The 21297-nt window shown below is 43.2% G+C and overlaps 1 protein-coding gene across 3 annotated transcripts in view; it reads left to right on the forward strand.

The window, feature by feature from the left end:
* Positions 1-21297, forward strand: part of stab1 (stabilin 1) — a 102303-nt gene that overhangs the window by 64048 nt on the left and 16958 nt on the right. For all 3 annotated transcript variants that reach the window (XR_005208959.1, XM_037785967.1, XM_037785978.1), the window contains 17 exons: positions 663-734; positions 915-1034; positions 1135-1182; positions 3469-3546; positions 3823-3969; positions 6324-6458; positions 6540-6599; positions 6962-7138; positions 7710-7799; positions 9362-9508; positions 11064-11120; positions 11203-11377; positions 14202-14351; positions 17155-17259; positions 18704-18820; positions 20173-20305; positions 20432-20492. Coding sequence is in view for 2 of the 3 variants with exons in the window: in XM_037785967.1 (XP_037641895.1) it covers positions 663-734; positions 915-1034; positions 1135-1182; positions 3469-3546; positions 3823-3969; positions 6324-6458; positions 6540-6599; positions 6962-7138; positions 7710-7799; positions 9362-9508; positions 11064-11120; positions 11203-11377; positions 14202-14351; positions 17155-17259; positions 18704-18820; positions 20173-20305; positions 20432-20492 (1872 nt within the window). In the remaining variant the exon portion in view is untranslated. The remainder of the gene's footprint in view (positions 1-662; positions 735-914; positions 1035-1134; positions 1183-3468; positions 3547-3822; positions 3970-6323; positions 6459-6539; positions 6600-6961; positions 7139-7709; positions 7800-9361; positions 9509-11063; positions 11121-11202; positions 11378-14201; positions 14352-17154; positions 17260-18703; positions 18821-20172; positions 20306-20431; positions 20493-21297) is intronic.

Below are 21297 nucleotides of genomic sequence, written 5' to 3' on the forward strand. Positions count from 1 at the left end.
ACAGCTCAAAAAACTGATTTGTAGTTAAGGATAAATTATTATTTGATTGGCAGAGCACAGGGTGAGGGAGGAAACGGATGGATACTTCAGACCGGCACATACGGATACTTCGCTAAAAGTCAAGGCCACACCCCCTTTTGTGGGAATGAAAAACAAAGATCCCATAGACTTCAATGCAATTTGACGTATGTTTGGATTGTAATTTTGACAAATCCGTATGCATTTATCTCGTTATACAAACATTTGTTTTACACATTTACACCTCCCACTCAAGCTAACGTTAGCTAGCCATGCTAGTCACTGTCACCAGCATCATTTAGTGATTACCACACTGGCAGTGAATATTAATATATCATATATATCTCGGTTAACCCGCCACACAACAGCTTTTCATCATTTCCCATTTTCTCTCATGTGACAGCAAGTTTCTTTCCCCCAAAAGGGAGAGCAGCCTCGGCGATGGCGCCATGCTGGTCTTTTTTTTAATTTATTGTTGGTACAACCAACCACACAGCAACTCTTCGGCATTGCGTTATTAATATTACTGGTTTGTTTAAAGTAGAAGTTTTGTTCTGGATGACGTATTGCCGGTCTGATGTATGTCGTGATTGACTCTTTTATTGACTGACTGTTTTCTCTGTCTGCTCTGTTGTCATCTCCAGACGGCCTGCAGGTGTATGATGGGCTTTCAAGGATCTGGGAGATTCTGTTACGCTGCCAACCCCTGCAGAAATGTATGTCTGTGTGTCATTTTGCTGATTATTGTGCAATCATCTGCTTCAGACTGATTGATGACTCAACTAAACAGAAACATCATCTATAATTTTATCAAAAATAAAAAATGGTTGCGTGTCCTGTATCATCAATTAAAGATACATTTTTGTGTGTGTGTGTGTGTGTGTGTGTGGATGCAGCTCAATGGTGGCTGCAGTAGGCATGCTCGCTGTGAGTATTTGGGTCAGGGTCAGAGGAACTGCTCCTGCTTAAGAGGCTACGTGGGCGATGGCTTCGATTGCCGGGGAAACACCAACAATGTGAGTCACATGATCTCTGACTTCCCCCTGACCTCTGACCCCCCCCACACTGCCTCCCCCTTCCCCTTACAGGAAGTTGTGTTGTCTGTCTGTCTTACAGGAGATGTCCCGACAACCAGAGAACGGCTTCTTCCGTCGAATGTCATCTGTGAGTCATATTGAAAAATCTTTGCTTGATGCTGTTAGTAAAAACATAGATGGTTTGGTTTTGTAATGCATGTAGAGAGACCCCCATCAACAATAACTGTTATCCAACTGACTGTAATGAAGCCAAAGTAAAGGGAGCGAGAAGGGTGATAACAAAATTCCTTGACCCTTAACTTGTGATCTCACTTGGTGACATGTAAATATTACGGCGAGCATTTGGAGTTGTTTTTGCGTTCGAGTTTGGACGGAGATATTTTGTAAAATGAGGGTCGTGATTTTTTTTTTTAAATGGAGGGGAAACTATCTCATCTTATCTTCAACCTCTTATCCGGAGTCGGGTCGCGGGGGAAACAGCTCCAGCAGAGGACCCCAAACTTCCCTTTCCAGGGCCAGCTGATCCTCAGCACACCGAACTGCAAACCCTCCTCCCCCCGACTACGCCTCGATATCCTGTCCATGAATATCACGATCAGGATTGGTGACAAAGCGCAGCCCTGGCGGAGGCCAACCCCCACCGGAAACGAGTCTGACTTACTGCCGAGAAACCGAACACAGCTCTCGCTTTGGCTGTACAGAGATTGGATGTCCCTGAGAAGGGACCCCCTCAAACCATACTCCGGCAGCACCCCCCAAAGTATCTCCCATCATACGCTTTCTCCAAGTCCACAAAACACATGTAGACTGGATAGGCAAACTCCCAGGCCCCCTCCAGGATCCTTGCGAGAGTGAAGAGCTGGTCCGTTGTTCCACGGCCATGACGGAATCTGCATTGTTCCTCTTCGATCCGATGTTTGACTATTGGCCGAACCCTCCTTTCCAGCACCTTGGAGTAGACTTTACCAGGGAGGCTGAGTAGTGTGATACCCCTGTAATTGGCACACACTCTCTGGTCCCCCTTTTTGAACAGGGGAACCACCACCCCGGTCTGCCACTCCTTAGGCACTGTCACCGACTTCCACGCAATGTAGCCCCTCCACACCCAAAAGCTTTCAGCATTTCTGGTCGTATCTCATCAATCCCCGGGGCTTTGCCACTGTGGAGTTGTTTGACTACCTCAGTGACTTCCACCAGGGAAATTGATGATGATCCCCCATCAGCTTCCAGCTCTACCTCTACAATAGTATTGGTCGGATTCAGGAGTTCCTCAAAGTGCTCCTTCCATCGCCCGATTACCTCCTCATTTGAGGTCAACAGTGTCCCATCCTTACTGTACACAGCTTGGATGGTTCCCCATTTCCACCTTCTGAGGTGCCGGACGGTTTTCCAGAAGCACCTCGGTGCCGACCGAAAGTCCTTCTCCATGGCTGCTCCGAACTCCTCCCACACCCGCTGCTTTGCTTCCTTCACGGCAGTGGCTGCTGCCCTTCGGGCCTGTCGGTACCTTACAACTGCCTCCGGAGTCCTCCGAGATAACATATCCCGGAAGGCCTCCTTCTTCAGTCGGACGGCTTCCCTGGCCACCGGTGTCCACCACGGTGTTCGATGGTTGCCGCCCCTTGAGGCACCCAAGACCTTTAGACCACAGCTCACCGCCGCAGCTTCAGCAATGAAAGCTTTGAATATCGCCCACTCGGGTTCAATGCCCCCAACCTCCACAGGGATGCCAGAAAAGTTCCGCCGGAGGTGTGAGTTGAAGATCTCTCGGACAGGGGCCTCCTCCAGATGTTCCCAGTTCACCCGCACAACCCGTTTGGGCTTACCAGGTCTGTCCAGAGTCTTCCCCCATCCTCTGACCCAACTCACCACCAGATGGTGATCAGTTGACAGCTCCGCCCCTCTCTTCACCCGAGTGTCCAAAACATGCGGCCTCAGATCAGACGATACGATCACAAAATCGATCATCGACCTTCGGCCTAGGATGCTCATATGTACACTCATGAGTATCCTTATGTTCGAGCATAATGCTCGTTATGGACAATCCATGACTAGCACAAAAGTCCAGTAACAAACAACCACTCAGGTTTAGATCAGGGAGGCCGTACCTCCCAGTCATGCCTCTCCAGGGAAAATACCAGTTTTCAAAAATATCTGTATACATGTAGACAGGGCCTTAATGTTTAGGTGGTGCACTGCTTACACATGATGGTAACTCTGGTGGTAAAGTCCACCTGAAATTTTTGCAAAGGAATCCATATATATCTCCTTGGTGTTTGTTTTGACTTGTGTCTTCATTTGGTTAAAGCTGTCATTTTTATGCAGTGACATTATCCCCTATATGAACTTGCTTCGTGATACAGGCCCCTGATCCATCATCACAAGTTCAATTTGTTTTCTTTGTGTTTCTCAGCAATCAGGCATAGGTCTTTATGGTGAAGGACCGTACACTGTCTTCGTCCCTCTAGAGGAAACCAACCAAGACTCCTCTGTGTGTACAACATCTGCTGTTTGTATATTATCTGTGTAACAATAATAATATTACCAATCTTATCTTGAGTTTGTGTTTATCTTTCAAATTTAGTGTCTTATCTAGAAAAACTATACGGTCATTTACAAGCTGAATCACAATATTAATAATCATTTAATAAGTCGATTTTTGTATGTGAGTCATAAGTCTGGAATATTTTCTAGTGCATGATATGTACATCATTGACTGGAGTTTTTGTGTGTGTGTGTGTGTGTGTGTGTGTGTGTGTGTGTGTAGTTCGAGGATTGGAAGCTGTTTGGTCGTATTTCTGACCTGGTTCGTTATCACATCGTTTCCTGTGAGAGTTTGACCTTGAGTGACCTTAAAACCACCCAGCTCGCTGTTTCAACGTCGGGATACACACTGCACTTCAGCCTGCAGGAGGTAACACACACACATATATATTAATTTGTGGAGGACAGCATTTAAGATGGTGAAGTTTTGTAACAAAATCTGTTTCCACGATCAGTGGATTTAGTCACATGGGTTAATTGATTTTGTGCAAATATTTGGCGTCAAACTTTGTTGAACTTTGATACACCATCCTGACAGTGCTGACCTTTAAGGGGACGGAGACTCCAAAACAGGAGAAGTTATCATAGTTAGTACATGACAGAATCGATGGTATAAATATGTCTATCCACCTCCTTGAACAAGACACTGAACCCCAAATTGCTCTCGATGTCATAGAAAATTGTCAACGAAATAAATTATTGTGACCATTATTAGTCAAGACAAGAGTGGCAACCTCCGGGACTGAAAAATTAAGCCACACGGAAGTGCCAAAAACTGAAGTTCTTCAAATGGCCACTTGAGGCTGACTCCAAACGTGAGTCAATCCCCATAGACCCCCATGTTAAATTGCCCAAATAAACTGCAGAAATAAACTTGTTTATAGCCTGGTACAAAAAATGTTTTGGTGTTCATAGCTAATATCTCTGCTCATGACAACTGTACAGGAGTGAATTTTTATATAATTCACCCATTTAAATTATATTAACGGTTAATTTTAGGCATAATTGAGGGTGTGGTCACTTTGAGTGACAGGTGGGTGCTGTCACAGCCGTTAGCTGTCTGCTAGGCATCGCCTAAGCTAATACAAGTCACTGAACTTGAACTCTTGGCCGTGTTTGTGGTGTTGCTGCCTTTTGGAAATTTTTCATCCAATATTGGACATAGTATGGCTTGTTGTGTGTTTGATTGTACACCGGCCATCCTGCTGGCCAATGATGATCTGGGTGACCTCTGTGCCCACATCAGTTTCCAAAGGGATATCAGGAACTGTAACGTTAATGTCCTTTTTTCACTGAAACTTGGCTAAATCCTTGAAAAACGTTACCGGACAGCACCATTCAATTCTTGTTCTAATTGAACCTTCACTAAGCCCCGCCCCTTTGTTGCTAGCCACTGCTACTCCATCAAGCTGTCGGAGTTAGCAAGGAGCCCACACTGTCACTACCTGCACTCTGTGAAGAAATATGATCTAATTTCAGAAATAAGCAGACAGAAGGGTCTTCAACATGCGTTTGAACGATCAATCCAGGATGTTAAACTGATTCAGCAGCGAAAACAGGTTAAAAAGATAAAGATAGAAGCTAAAGCCTAACATTACAGATCACAGTCTAAAAGAAAACCACCACATTACCTGGCGTCCACTAAAAGTGCTTGTTGCTCAGATAGTTATTATAAGTGTCTCACAACATTACGTAAAGGATCTCTACAGAGATGAACGTTTTTGTTAGAAAAGAGTATAATCATTTTTGTTTAACCAGAAACAGCAGCTATATCGCTCCCACCAAATACGCCAGACTCCATTGACAATAATTTTACCCTATCGTAAAACACACTTCATTCAGAGTTGACAGAAACGGAATAAAACTCACCAAACCCGTCTTGTTTAGTCTTTCCACTGTTCCAACAGTCACCAACTCTGGTTTGGTCAAAATAAACCCCTAATTCCCTGCGTAAGATGTGTAACAATCTCAGCCTGTCAGTGCCAAAAACAAGCACTTTTAGTGGACGTATGGATGTATACGTTTGCAACGCATGAGTTTACGACGCACTCGCACTGTGTTTTACGTCGCACACGAGGATTTACGGCACCTGGCATGCCGCTGTTGTTCCGGCATGGCTAGTTCAGTCAAAGGAACAGAGATATCACCCACTGTCTATTCCTTTCCCGCCTCCAAATTCTAAAAAAGTCAACTTGACGAGCAAGTGTTGAGCAAATGCGAGGCATAGGGAAGGTCGAGCTTGTGCTTGTCACAGCCCTGTGGTTGTAGGACTGAATTTTTGCACGTGGAGCAGATTTGCTCCCTCGCGAGGATGCCTTTCTGCTCGCAGATACTGTTCTGTGCGCTCAAATCACGTGCACGCACCTGGTTTTTATGTGTGCGTGTTTTAAGACTACTTAAACGCCATAGCATCCGACCAGATAAAAACAAGAAAACAGAAGAAATAAACGTGAGCTAGTTCATTTTTTGGGACTGTGAACTTAGTTCAAAATTCAAAATAGTGAACTATGAACGTGAACTAGTTCGTTTTGATTTGTATGAACTGAGCTTTGAGCTAGCTCACTTACTTGTAAACACTGCTGAAAACCCCACTCTCTCCAACTGTCTTTATTTCTCCATCTGTATCACAATCCACTTTTCCACTCGCCTCATCTCTGTTTCTACCTGTCTGCCTCACCTCTCCCTCTCTCTCTCCACACCTGTGTCTCTCTCTCCCTCCTGCAGGGTTCAGTCGTGATCAACAATAGATCGCGGATCGTGAAGAGTGATTACACCACAACTAACGGAATCATTCACCACATCGACACTCTGTTGACACCCTACAGGCTGCAGGACAAACCAAACCTCCGGTCTAGCACGGTACGTTGAGTTTACTTGAAATTCATAAAATATTGATGGTCAATCAGAATGTGTGACCTCTCTCTCTCTCTCTCTGTTTAGATGAACTTAACGTCAGCAGCGGCGTTTTATGGCTACAGCCGCTTCTACAAACTCATAGAGGTAAAATAAAAAAAAACATGCTGCACCTCCTGGTTTGAGTTCTTCTTCTACATCTGCTTCCTCCACCTCTTCTCCTCCTACAGCTACCTCTCCTATGCTACCTCCTCCTTCTCACTCTGGAATCCACCTCCTCCTTCATTGATCCCTCCACCACTTACACATTTACACATCCTCTTCTTACACCTTCTTCCTTCTATCACTACTTATCCTCCTACAGCTACATCCCTAAAGCCAACTCCTCCTACTACTACATTTTTCACCTCTTTTTTTTATCTGATAACACAAACAAACTTGACGTTACTACTACTTACACTGCTAGTGTGAGTTCTGACTGTAATCTTTACTGTCCTCTCTTTGTGTAGGATGTGGGGTTACTCCCTGTGCTCCAGATGTCCATCCATCAGCCGTTCACCATGTTCTGGCCCACAGACAAGGCCCTCAGCTCCTTGCCAGCTGAAAGACAGCACTGGCTCTCCAGCCCAGAACACCAAGAGCAAGTGGCTGCCGTGGTGAAGGCTCACATCATACGCAACGCCAAGGTAGGAAGAGGAGGAGGTAAGGCAGTAGGAAGATGGCCTACCAAACGTAACTCTTTTAATCTCGCCCCTTAAGGATGGAAACTTCATTACAGCCCAGCCCCCCCAAAAAATCACCTGTGTAATGCAACTAACGATTATTTTAATTATTGATTGATCTGTCATTAATTTTGTGAATGAACTGTTTGCTTCATAAAATGTCAAAAAAATAGTCAAAGTGTCAATCACAGTTTCCCAAAACCCAAGAGGATGAAGTCTTCAAATGTATTGTTTTTTCAAAACAAATAGTTCAAAACACAAAAATCTTCCATTTACAATATGTCTTTATGATAAAAGACAAAGAAAAGCAGTAAGTGTTTGCTTGAAACATGACTCAAATGAGTAATCAGTTATCAAAATAGATGTAAAAATTGTAGAGTTCTTCAAAAGGAGGAATGGTCTTTCATAGCTCTAGAAACAGATCAATATGATTTTCTTTATGCATGTGTGTGTGTGTGTGTGTGTGTGCGTGCGCGCGCGCGCGTGTGTGTGTGTGTGTGTGTGTGTGTGTGTATGTGTGTGTGTGCGTGTCTAGGTGATGGGTCTCGGTCAGCCGGATAAATACTCAACGTTCCGCACCATGCAGGGATTCACCATCAAGTACAGCTGTGACAAGACCCTGGTGGTGAGAAACACACACACTCATACAAATCAAACAGGGTAACCATGTTGGCATCTGCACCTGCCAGCTAGCTGTTGCTATAGTAAGTTGTGTTGTTTCATGTTACCATGGTGATGTTGAGAAGAGAACACTGTTTCTTACTGACAGCAGCATCATCTTGGACGCAACGCATCAATGGTTGCTATCAATGAACAATCAGTCATGTCAATAAACCAAGAGCTGTAATGAAGTGATTTGGACTGACAGGTAAGTCATCGATTGGTGATGTCATCCTGCTCCATCAGCACTACATGGACCCACAATGCACTTTACTGTGTGGTTGCTAGGTTCCCCACATTACACAACACACTAGGGTTGGATGATATTGAAATTCACCTTCTGACAATATTGCTTTAAGAAAAACAACAATATCTGACATTATCGTCCAAATATCAGCTGAACAGATAGACATACTGTAGATATAAACATCTATGGACTTGAGCCTCATATGTTACAATGCTCATAAGTGGCCACAATGTATAGATAGTATCGCTATTTTACACATGGGCATGCTGAGATCAATAAATTGTAGGGCCGTACCGAAAGTAATTTTCTATTTGAAGCTTCTATTGAGGTTTTCAAATGAAGCTTCGAATGTCGTCATACTTTATAATGTCATCATTATCACCCTAAAAGAATTGGAAAGTATGATTTTATGATATTGTGGTTATATAAATGGAATTTATGGTTCTGTTAGATTGTTGCTCAACTGCCCCATTAACATTTGCCTCCTTTTGTGTGCGCTAAGCGGGAGAGCACAGTTTTTTGGCTGCAGTAAAAATGTTGTTTTTGAAAGGCTAAATGCCAACAAATATGGACTGAAGCAGAATATTTTGTTAGATAAACACGTGTGTCAGATTCAGGAGTAAGGCAATTACAGAGATGATCGACTGCGCGTTGCTCGCTGTGTGTGTGTGTGTGTGTGTGTGTGTGTGTGTGTGTTTGTGCGTGCGTGCGTGGGTGTGGGTGAGAGAGAGACAAAGAGAGAGAGAGAGAGAGAGAGAGAGAGAGGATGGACTATTACACGTAATGTTACTGTAAGTTATTAATAATAATACTTGAATGTCAACGTTATGAATGAAGCTTTGAACTATTCGTTGAAGCCCTAATAAATTGATTGCTCACCGTGGTGGGAGTTTTGGTCCGTATTGCGTATTCTGTTGGATGGTGAGTTTTAAGATGGGAGCGGAGCTTTGTGGTGTTTCCATCTTTTGTCCCGACTTGTTTATCGCACAGCTTCCAAATCATTTTGTTCAAGTGCTATGGCTTTTCTGTCTTATTTCTGTCTTTGTGCTGCTGCAACACCGGAATTTCCCCACTGGGGATCAATAAAATCTTATCTTATCTTATCTGAGTTCATTTGAATTCACACCAGAGTTTGATACTTTCATACCAACCTAAACAAACGCTTTCGGTGTGAAAGCCCTCTATATGTGTTCTATTTTATTCTATTCTGTTCTGGCTCTGTGGCTGTGGTCGACTGTCTTAAAAAGTTATTTATTTTGTGTGTGTGTGTGTGTTTTAAGGGTGCTGTATTGATTGATGAGAACGCAGCCAGGGTAGTGGAGCGCTACCTACACTTCAAAGAGGGCGTGGCTTATGGCATCGACCAGTTACTGGAACCACCTGGCCTGGGAGCGATCTGCGACAACCTGGAGAATAAAACCACTAAAGTTAGTAGTGCTAATACTATTACCCTGAATACTGCTACTGCTTTAAAACTCACAATATAAATGTTAATACTACTGTTATTACTGTGCTGCTAGAATGGCTACAAACTAGTGATACTACTTATACTATTAGATCTGCCACACTTACTGCTCATTGTAACTCCAAAGGCCTGGTCACACCAGCATTTAATACTCAGAAATATTGTGGTGAAATCAATTCAATGGAATCACTGCAATCAGTGGATTTGCTCACAGGGACAAAGTAAATCTGCGTAAACCTTCGAATTTGCGCTGCAAGAGCGTGCCGTCTTGACAGTGCTGACCTTTGGGGGAACAAAGAGTTTAATGTTTAATATTTAATATTCGCTGTCAAAGTATATAGTGATCTACAAAAGAGGGATGTTTTAAAGACAGGTATGAGACAGGAGTCAGTGGTATAAATGTGTTCTCCATTTAAACCGTCAAGTTACTTTCATGTTAAATGACAGAGAGTTTTTCTCCACCTTAAGTAACTCTTCATTGAATGAAATGATGTACAATCTTGAGAACTATTGTGACTGACTAGCGCTAGTATGTTAGCGGATAGCTCGCCATCGAGGGTAATTCACTAACTAATCTCTATGAACAGATTCTGCATTCACATGTAGAATCTGTAGGCCACAGGCTTTTTATTAGTTTAAAATTAGCTTGTAAACTGGCTTTTTATGAAACAATCCGGTCGTACACGTCATCTCTCAACCATTGATGTATGAAGAAAGAGAACTGGATACAGCGTCGCAGGAAGCCAAAATGGCTCGACTGCCGAGTGATAAAGTACCCGGATCATCTGCATCCAGTTGGCCCACATTGCAAACGCACTAGCGTTTCCTTTAACTCCGCCTCCCAGCCCTCAGTCCAGCCTCGGTCTGGGTCTCATTCACATGAACGGAGGAAGGGAAATAACTCTTGATTCGGCTATTAGTGCATTTTACAACTTTTAGGACCTAATGATTTAAATAAGGGCTATTAAAGTGGTCATACTAAGAAGTTGATTTGAAAATGAAAAGAAAATTATCTGCTGATTTACAGACGTCTCTTTCCCAATGTAAGTCTATAAGGAAACGTTTTTCTGGGCCTATTTGGCATCACGTGACAGACACGGAAGTTGTAATTCCACCGTCTGCATCCTAAGTAGCTCATCGGACTGTAAACAGTGAGCAACGCACAGAAAAGGAAGTCTTGGCCCGGATATCTGCTGGCTACCGGAGTCCCAGAAGTATAGCCCCTGGCCCCAGAGGCTTATCCATCGTCAGACAGATTGTTCTGAGATAGTTCACTGCGAGTAGTCCCTACGTCACCAAGCTTCTAGAATGAAATATTCTTCATTCATGAAGACACATGGATGTGACTGGACCTCAATACAGCTACAACCATAACTATTGTTACTAGTACCACTGTTTCAAGTATGACTCCACTACTGCAAATACCGTTACCACACTGCTGTGGTTATTATATTGATGTCAGCCTTCATCCTTGTCTCGGAAGCTGGACTGAAGCTTTCTGTCTTAAAATGTCTCAGGGGCGCTGTGGAAACTGCATATCCCCTCCATCCTGCCCCTTCAGACATCAAGACATGGTAAGATCTGCTAAAAAATCGGAACATTCGCAGCTTGCACAGTACATATGTAGAGATAAATGTCAGTCCTGCCTTCTTCCAGGGAACAACGGAGCCTTGTTTGAACTATAGGCCCAGTAGCTCCAGGTATGGGCGCCGCTATCCAAGTTGGCATGACCTGGACGATACTTTCAGCCGGATGGGCTGTAAGAGAGTTTGTCAGTATAAGTCCTGGGTCCAAAAGTGCTGCAAAAACCACTACGGCCGAGACTGTCAAGGTAAGGAAGGCACAAAGGGGAGATGATCCTGTAGTCAAACATTCATCTCATCCAGACCACAGGGGTCTGGAGAAAATTGTGTGTCCCCTACAGGCTCCAGTGTTCATTCTTAAAGCCTTACCATTTGTGGAGCTACAATTGTAAAGATGTCCTGAGGATGGTGATTTTTTGAGGGGGACGGGGGACGGAGGACGGGGGGGGCGGGGGCCATGACTGAGGTCTGAGACATGGACAGAGACAAGCGGAATCCAGCGACGCGGCTCGCGGTCTGTGTGTGTGTGTGTGTGTGTGCGTGTGTGTGTGTGTGTGCACTAGGGGTGGAACGGTTCACAAAATTCATGGTTCGGTTCATATCATGGTTTTCGGTTTCGTTTGGTACATTTATGTTACAGCGAGGAGGTCATGTTGTGATGTTGCAAAAATAAGTTATCAAAAGTTTGCCTTAAAGGGACTGTTTGTAACTTATTACACGTATAAATCACCCGGGTCGGTTTCCCATGCGCGCTCGCGTGTGGCTACGCTGTTCAGACTCAGACTCCAACACAAACTACACGGAAGCACCAAAACCGCAAAGTTATATCTAGTGAAGCCTGTCTTGCAAAACAGTGTTGGCCGTGGTCAGAGGACGCGGGGGAGACCGTAGCTTTGGTCTCCAGGGCCGGAATCTCTGCTGTACTCTGCTCCTCTGCTCCTCTACCTGCCTGCCTGCCTGCCTTCACTCAGCTCGCTCCACCTCACGTGCATGCGTGCACACTACACACTGCAGGAGAGTTAGTAGCTCTGAGAATATCTAGTGAATGTACAGTGGACGTTTTTGCAGAAATAAATACTGCAGCTCCTCCAGACCAACAGAGGTTTCCTGTGTCTTGTGAAGTAACGGGGCTCCGCAGCAAGAAACTTTATCGTCTTCGACCGGGTGCCGGTGTCTCCCTGCGGTCGGGAAGCTGAAGCAGGAAACATAAGATATTCCTTTATTAGTCCCGCAGTGGGGAAATTTGCAAACCTACCCAAAGTGTTGCCGCTTGCATAAACCAGACGTGTTGCACAGTGCTTACAGAGTTGCCGTTTTATCCACCACTTTTTTTTCATGTCATTTTCATAGGTAACACTAAATCCGTAATGCTCCTATACAGGAGAGGGAAACGATGCTGGTGGATCCTCTAACTGTACTTTATCGTGTCCACTCGCTATTTCCTTAACTGACTGACAGCCGCACTCTGCACTTTATCCGTGAAGGGGGCTGGGTCACGCTTCATCAACGCATCATATCTTTGGGGTATAACCCATGCGCAGTAAAATCTGGTCTGCACTTGCCAAAATTGAGCTAGTAGCAACGCACGACCGCAGCTTCAGTTACTCTGCACATGTGTTAAACCTCATACATCAAGACCCATGACCGCCCGTGTCCCAGCCTCCTTCCATAGGCCTTGATTTCTAGTGTGACAATAAACGGGAGCCTTACTCTACAAGAAAAAAATACACAATCGGCCTCATAACTTATTTCAAATGAACCGAACAATTCATACATGTCCCAAACCGTGACTAGCGAACCAAACGATTCAGATTTTTTACCTGAACCGTTCCATCCCTAGTGTGCACGCATGTGATCTCACAGAAATACTTTACCATGGCCTCTTGACTGCGCATTACGTGGTGGCACGCAATGTGTTAAAATGACGTGCCGCCACCATGACTGGTATGTGTGTGTGTGTGTTTGAGAGAAAGACAGAGAGAGGAGAACAGAAAGTGGACCATTGCCCGCAATGTTTCTGTAAGTTATTAATAACTTACTCGGAACGCTGCTTCGTCACCTTTTGACCCGCCCACTCGATATTTTTTAGTAAGCTCACCTGAACCAGCCCGACCCTCAAAGACGGGATAAGACCAGTGGCATGAACGTGACAATTGCGCAGTAAGCATTTAAAAGTCCACTGAAAGCGCGGTATTTTCCATATATGCCACACAGATGTTTATGGACTTAATGAATCAATGTATGGATGAATTATCTTTATTTACATTGCACTTTTAGAAGTTGAGTTGATTTAGTATTCACGAGTTGAGTCAAGTAATTCACGTTTTGTTATTTTACATTTATTTTTGGCATAGGTGTATTTTATAAATAATTTAATTAATATCCAATACAAAGGCTAGATAAGACATAGGATTAAGAACATATTCCCCCTTAAAATAACCTGCTATAAAACTACAAATAATGATTACTTTCCTTATAAATCAATCTGCTGATTGATCGATTGATTGGTTTGCAAAAATTCTGAAAAATGACCCCAGAGCCCAAAGTAACACCTTCACAATGTTTGTTTTGTTCAACCAACAGTCCAAACCTCAAAATTATTAAAAATACATTTAAATGATTTAAAAGAAAATCCTCACATCCTCACATTTGAGAAGCTGGGACCATGAAATGTTTATGAAAAATTATGATTATCAAAATATTTATTAACTAATTGATTTATCAACTAATTGTTTCAGCTGTACTAAAAACTATTGGCTGGTTTGATTAATAACAAAACACTATTTTATAAGCTTTTAATATGTTTTGTGTGCAAAAATCTTAATTTGTAGAATAAGTATAAAGTGGCATGAAAAGAAAAGGCTCAAGTACAGAAGTACCTTGGATTTGTACGTAACTGTTGTACTTGAGTAAATGTACTTAGTTACATTCCACCTCTGGTTACACCTTTATTTGACAAATCAAAATATCAGCCATGAGAAAAAGCAGTTGGTTTGAAGCCCAGTTACAGTGTGTCTCTTTTGTTTGTCCGCTTTGTGTTTTTTGACTCCACACCTTCCCTGTGTGTTTCAGTTTGTCCAGGTGGCCTGGAGGCCCCTTGTGGTAACCACGGTGACTGCGACGATAATATGCGTGGTTCAGGAAAATGTAGGTGCCATGAAGGTTTCATAGGAATAGCCTGCGAACTGTGTGCTGTCAGGCACTACGGCCCCAACTGCACAGGTAAACCAAAAACAGGAAACTGTTTTGATTTCAGTCAAAACTTAAATGTTAGACTGTGTTTGTGAGATCCTCCTCTCAGACGAAAATACCAGAATAACATAATGTGATTCTCTGTGGACAGTTTTCACAGCAAAATGATCATAAGATATGAATATATTTTAGTTTTAAGCATCATTTATTAGCTTTTAAAAGGTTGATAAATACTCAGATTCTCTAATATACAAACCTTTTATATCTCCTCGCTCTTTTTTTTATTAGCAAAGACAAATGTTCACAATATTCACATACTAGCTTCTCACTTTTAGACAGAGCTGACCGTTACTTGAAGGATATATTGATGATGAGAAACTTTACTCAGGTAACTTTCCCGTTGGGATGCTAGACATTGTGTATATCGAAATAAATAACACCAAAAGTTACTTCGGGGTTGCACGAAGCAGAGATAATACAAAAAAAATGAATGAAATCAAACAAAATCATACAGGTTCACCAGAAACTCTTTCAGTTCAGACTCCAGCTGGGCCTCCGGCAGCGACCTGCAGTCAGAGCTCCGGCAGGAGGTGGTCCCCGCTGGGAGCCAACACCGACACCACGCTGCTGGAGGCCCAAGCCGTATTGCTGGACCCACTGGAGGGAAGGGAGGCACGGAAGGAACCAGAACCAGGACTGAGCGGGGCAGACTGTCAGACCCTGCTGCAGTAAAATGAGAGGTTTTCTAAAGGGACTCTGGTGCTCCGAAACACTACCGCTTTTGTCCACAGAGACCGCCAAAATCAACACAAAATGAAGTAACTGTGACTATGTACAGTGTAATGTGTCCGTGAAGATTGTGACACCAATGTAATGTGACTGACATAGTAATCTTACCTTTGAACAGACATAGCATATCTAAGAACAACAGGAAAGGGGAAAGTTGATCAAAGTTACTGCCGGGGTACAAACTTGCTCAGCTGTTATTGGAACACAAAGTGCAATGGATCGGGACCTAGGAAGTGTCAATTATCAATACAGTTATAGGCAGTAGGCGATATGAGGGGGGATGTTGTTAGCAAAATGACCAAAATGCTAGTCTAGTCTGCCTGACTCATTGATCCTTTATGTGACTGAGGTTTGTGCTGCAAGTTAGAATCTATGGCCCCGACCATGGCTCTGAAACATCTGTAGCCTAACTGTGCTGTGCATTGATAAATCCATTGTGCTGTGTGTGATGGGTGCTGAAGTAGCAGGCGGATTTGTAATTCTGACTTTTTCTCTGAGTCCCGCCCTTCTGTTAGTTTCATATTGGATATATAATATTCTCAAAACTAAACTGGGAAAAAAAAGTTCGGAAACTTGTGTTTGGTGGATTATTTCTCTGTTGTTACAATGCAAATTGGCATTGTATTTTACATCGTTGGAAAGCCTGTTTATTTACCTTCACAATGATGTCCAACTTGTAAGGATCATGCATTTGTGGGATGAGCAGCACAGCTGATTATGTGGTTAGCATAGCATTCTCTGCGTCGTTTCCATACTTTGACCCTGCCATCCAACTTCCGCAGACAGAATCTGGACTCATCACTGAACATGACATTCCCCCACATGTTCAGGTTCCATTGTCTGTGTTGTTGACACCCGCGCAAACGGGCCTGACGATGAAGGGCAGTCATTGCAGGCTTCCTGGTAGCCTTATGACGATACACTGTTTACCATTGGCAGAGCATTTTGGCAAATTTTTCTTGGGCGCTACCCACATAATCAGCTGTGCTGCTCATCCCACAAATGCATGATCCTTACAAGTTGGACATCATTGCGAAGGTAAATAAACAGGCTTTCCAACGATGTAAAATACAATGCCAATTAGCATTGTGACAACAGAGAAATAATCCACCAAACACAAGTTTCCAAACTTTTTTTCCCTGTTTATATAGCTACCATACTGTAGGGCTCCGTCCCCCCTGTTAAACATGAACAAATCGCCTACTTGCTATAAGACCACAGTGGACATGAGAACTTTTCTTTATCTTTGACTAATGTGTTTTTACTCCCTCACAACCCACCTCCATCCAATCACCAACCCGACCCCCCCCAAAAAATTCTGGTCACCAGACAGTCTCACCCCCAGCAGCTCTCCTGCAGTCTGTCGCCATAGCAACGCTCCACACTCACCATCACACAGCTGGGTGTGCTTCCAGCTAAGGACAAACCTGCCAGCTGTCTTCCCTCAGAGTCATCCAGCAGAACAGCTGCTGATCATCTTCTGTTTCGGCTTCAGAGGTTTTTTCTCAATGATTCCGAAATGATCAATTTCAGTGTTGATCAACACGAGAAGAAGCCAGTCAGAGGAGTGAATCAGAGCTTTTGGCGAATTCAAAACGCTTCGTTTGTTGCAGTGAGGAACAAAACCCGTCGCCATGGTTACTGAATTAATCCCAAACTGATCCAGAAGGAGAAAGCGAACTGATTTAAACTGCTGAATGTTTCATCAGGTTTCAGCTCATCGTTAGCGGAGAGCACTCAACAGAATTTAAAGCTCCATGATTGGAGTTGTAGTTAACTTCCCTCCTTCGTGGCTTTCACCTTTTGACTTTTACAGAACTTTTCAAACACAGTTGTTCATCTTTTGTGCTGTTGATTCAACCAAGAAAGTTTCATGTCGATCAAAGAGCTCCAACTGTCCATCACCTAACATTGTCAGTGGAGAAAATAAACCATGTTACGGCAGGAACCTCTGAAATAACTCCTCCATCTTCACAACTCTATTGTGAGATCATTTTAAATGATCAGTCAGAGATGTTGAGGCATGTTTTTTTCTCTCTTTCAGTCTGCAGCTGTGGGCGGCAGGGAAGGTGTGATGAAGGCATTGAAGGTTCTGGACAGTGTGTCTGTAACGCGGGCTGGAAGGGTGATCAGTGCCAGATCGATATAGGTGAGTTTCCTTCCTGAATGCAATTGATTAAAGTCAGTGCAGGATGTTTAAAGGATAAGGCTGGTGTTATTCTATATTTTTCCTTCTGTCAACAAATCCCATGAAAAGACCAAAACCAACAATGCTTCTCTCTCAATCTGACCTCCCTACTTTGTCTGTGGCTCTCAGCTCCAAACCCATTGGTTCCTACTGAAGACCTCAATCTTTGAAAACCCCTCAAAAATATATATTTTCAATTTTACAGGTTCAATATACAGCATGACATTCAGAACCACTAGATGTCGCACTAGAGCATCAGTATCTCAGACCAAAACTAATGGGCACGTCAGCCACACCTCCCTTTACATTTCTCCCCCACCCCATCCCTTCATGTTCTCAGCAAGAGTGACATCAGAGCTAGAGTGGAGAGGAGCTTTAAAATCTTCTGAAAAAAATGTTTTAAACTTGCTCCCAATCCCACAATTTTCACTCTTTATACATAATTTCTTGTCTAAATGTTGGAAATCTTGTGCTGGTCGAAGGCATATTACTATGGAATCTGTCGAACTTACACATTTGACTATAAAAGCCTGAAAGTGACAGGAACTCCAATCATTCCCCCCATAGGGACCCATGTTAACGTCGACCTTTCTTTACTGTAAGAGAGCAAAAAGTACAAGTTATCTAAACTGCTCCCATGGGCTCATTTTCGACACTATACACAAATCTCACACAATGTGTTCATCAGAGGGTCCTAACACCTCACGTAAAATATCTAAGCGCTAGGAGTTACGGATTTAGCCTGAGAAGCTTGACTTGTTTGGCGGCTTAAAGCATAGGCCATATAGGCGGTCGCCGAGGGCGCCGCCTTCTGGGGGGCGCTGGTCATGGACTAAAAAAAATAATAAAAATAATTAAGTGAAAAGGGCATATTACACCAGTTTCAGCTTCCCTTCATTGGCTACCTATCATGTCAGATAAGACGTTAAATTGTAAATGGACACGCCCCTTCCTACCTGCCTGATCTCCTTAAACCTTATGCTCCAATCAGGACTCAGAATACAGCGCTCCTGTCTGTCCCCAGAGTGTAAAAGAAGTCAGCACGCCAAAGGGCCTTTTCCTATCATTTTTCTAATTTATTCCAGCCAAATACTACTTTCGGTCTAACAAGTTAATTAATTTCAACTTCCACATTTGACAGTATTACAGTTTAGCTTCCAGCTTTTCTATTCAGTTTTACAGGAGTGCAGTACAATGCATTTGCACTTTAAGATTTCTGCATCTTCAGCAATTCTTTGCAATTAATTTCAGTTGTCAGCATTCACACGCATTTTCATTAGGAAATGCATGTTCTACGTGTTACTAGTCATACAGTCATGTTGCATCTATCAAATAATTTTACAGTTTTAACAGTCTTGTTTACCTTTTTAATTTACTTTGATGAATCATCCGTCTCTCTGTCCAGGCTCGATCCCAGAGGAGTGCCGGCAGTGCCACGCTCAGGCCGACTGTGTGCCAGATGTTGGTTGTCAGTGTAAATCTGGATTTGAGGGGAACGGCACCTTCTGCAGTCCAGAGCCACGTGAGTGTACTGCAGCCTAAGACGACGATTTACCAGCCAAAGATATTGAACTTCTGTAGCCTTTTGTCAGTATGATGATAGTGATTCTTGTAGCAACATAATAAGATATATCAAACTAACCAGGGCGTGGTAATGGTGTTATATAACAATAATAATAAGTTTAACTTTTTAAAAAACGATTACAAATCTCTGTGCAGCCACAAAAGAAAGAGAAACTGAAAACAGTGTATAAAACGCTGACCTTGATAACAATGAAACCTCTAATTCTTGGCTGCTGCAGGATGTTAGATCACCCTGACCCTGCTGTGACTAAAATAAATAACTTCAGACTTTTTTCTCATTCACACACACAAAATAACGGTGATTATGGAGTTACAGTGTTGGCTTTAATTTGAGGGAGTTTACATCCACCTTGGATCAACAGTGTAGGAGCTGTAGATTTTATTATACACAGTCAATTTTAGGGGACAAAAGTTAACTGGAAAAGCTGACATAAACTCTGATAAAGTCATCAGACTGCTGGTATCTTCCCTCTGATGGTCTGTCAGGTCTGGAGGGTAGCCAGCTTCACTTTCTGCTTGTTTTGGGGGAAACACATTTTGCCTTCAGTCTGGTCTGTAGCAGTGAAACACATGATCAGGTGGTTTAAGGTAGCGTGACCGACTTACTTCAGGCGTTGATTTGTTGTTACGCATCAAACACTGTTCACCCAATCTGGATATAATACCCCTCAAAGTTGAAAGTCAGCCAACTTATATATTTTCCTTCATCCTCTTTATTTATTGAAATTTTTTTCTTAGCAATTCACAAAATTTAAAGGTGCTAAATGTGAGATTGGGAGCATTTCTACTGCCTCCGCACGGCTCTCAACATGGCGATGGCTGAACCTGCGGCTTGCAGCTAAGAGTGCTAACAGTGAAAACAACATCAACAGTGCTGACAGAGCTAACAGTGTTAACCTGAGGGGAACCGGAGGGTAGCTGCTATGATTGGTCGGGACAGCGTTATCAGCTGTAACCGCCGTATGAGAGCAGTGCAGAGCGGTGGCTGTGAGCTAGCAAGTAGGACATGCTCTCATGCACTAAAACGCAGGTGCAGCCGGCCCAGTAATGTCAACAAAGCAAGAAGAAGCTCTGATTAAAACACACACAGAGGGAGAGTGACTTCATTCTCTGCTCAGGTAGACATTACTCCTCTATATCTTTACATAAACAAAAGTTGTTTGCTGCTATATTAATGCTCTGGATATAGAGAACCTGAAATGATTGGCAATAAAATATGAAGATCCTTTGTTCTGACATGATTCCGCCATATGAGCAGATCAGATGACAATTTTATTTAACACTCTGCAGCTCCAGACCTCTGCTCCGAGTACAACGGTGGCTGTCACCAAAACGCAGACTGTAACCAGACGGGGCTCCTCGTCAACTGCACCTGTCACAGCGATTACCAAGGAGACGGCTACTCCTGCGAGCCCATCAATAGGTAGGCGTGGCCCGTAATTTTCTCTGAAGTAAATTCCTCTTTTGCTTTCTGTGGTTTTCTCTTCTTCCGTATCAAAGAAGATTTTATATGAATGTAAGCTTTTTTCTCTGACTGTTTGTGTTCCAGGTGTATTGAAGAGCAGAATGGTGGCTGCAGTGACTTTGCCTCCTGCAAGTTCACTGGTCCAGTGAGTAAAAACCGTTATCTTTTTTCTTTAAAACTAGTGCAGTGCCCGTTCAAAACATGCCTGTTCAGAACAGGCTGAATGCTTGGCCTGTGGTGTTGCTGCTTGCAGCTTTCTGGAGAACCGCTCATACAAACAACTTCACACTCTGCGCTTCATTGGGTCCTCAGCAATACACCTGCCATGACATAGATGTTGATACTTTTTGAGTAGGCCTACTTCTACCACTGCCAATACCAACATTCCCGGTTAGAGAGGGTGAAAAATAAAGCAGGACGGCATTTGCCTGGAGCCCTTGAATCACTAAATCCGCCCCTGAAATACACTTACTGTAGCGGAGGTTATTTCCAAATTGGCGTATTATATATAGGCGTATTCCACATATAGCTTTTTTTCTGAGCGCTTTTTTTTCAATTGTTCCCAATGAGGAGAGAGTATATGCGACTGTATGCAGCTTTTTTTCTGAGCGCTCCACCTTTTTTGTGCGGCTGCTCCGAGCACTTCTAGTTGAAAATATCTGAACTTTTCAGAAAAACACTGGTGATGACACCGTAGAAAATAGAAGGAGAAGCTTGTTTTGGCCATGTCTGTCTATCCTGAGCTTTATATGTCATATTTTGTTTGACAAGATCCAGGACAGAGAAATTGTGGCAGGTGGCAGTGCAGCAAACTCACCAAACAAAACTATTAATCTTCCTGCAACAACTTGCCACAAGTTGAACTACTAAATGGGCCTAAACAGTTTTCTTATTATGTCATATACGCAGGGTTGGGAGAGTTACTTTAAAAATGTATTCAGATAAATTAC

Source organism: Sebastes umbrosus, chromosome 1 (genome assembly GCF_015220745.1).
Source record: "Sebastes umbrosus isolate fSebUmb1 chromosome 1, fSebUmb1.pri, whole genome shotgun sequence".
In the NCBI taxonomy this organism is placed as follows: domain Eukaryota; kingdom Metazoa; phylum Chordata; class Actinopteri; order Perciformes; family Sebastidae; genus Sebastes; species Sebastes umbrosus.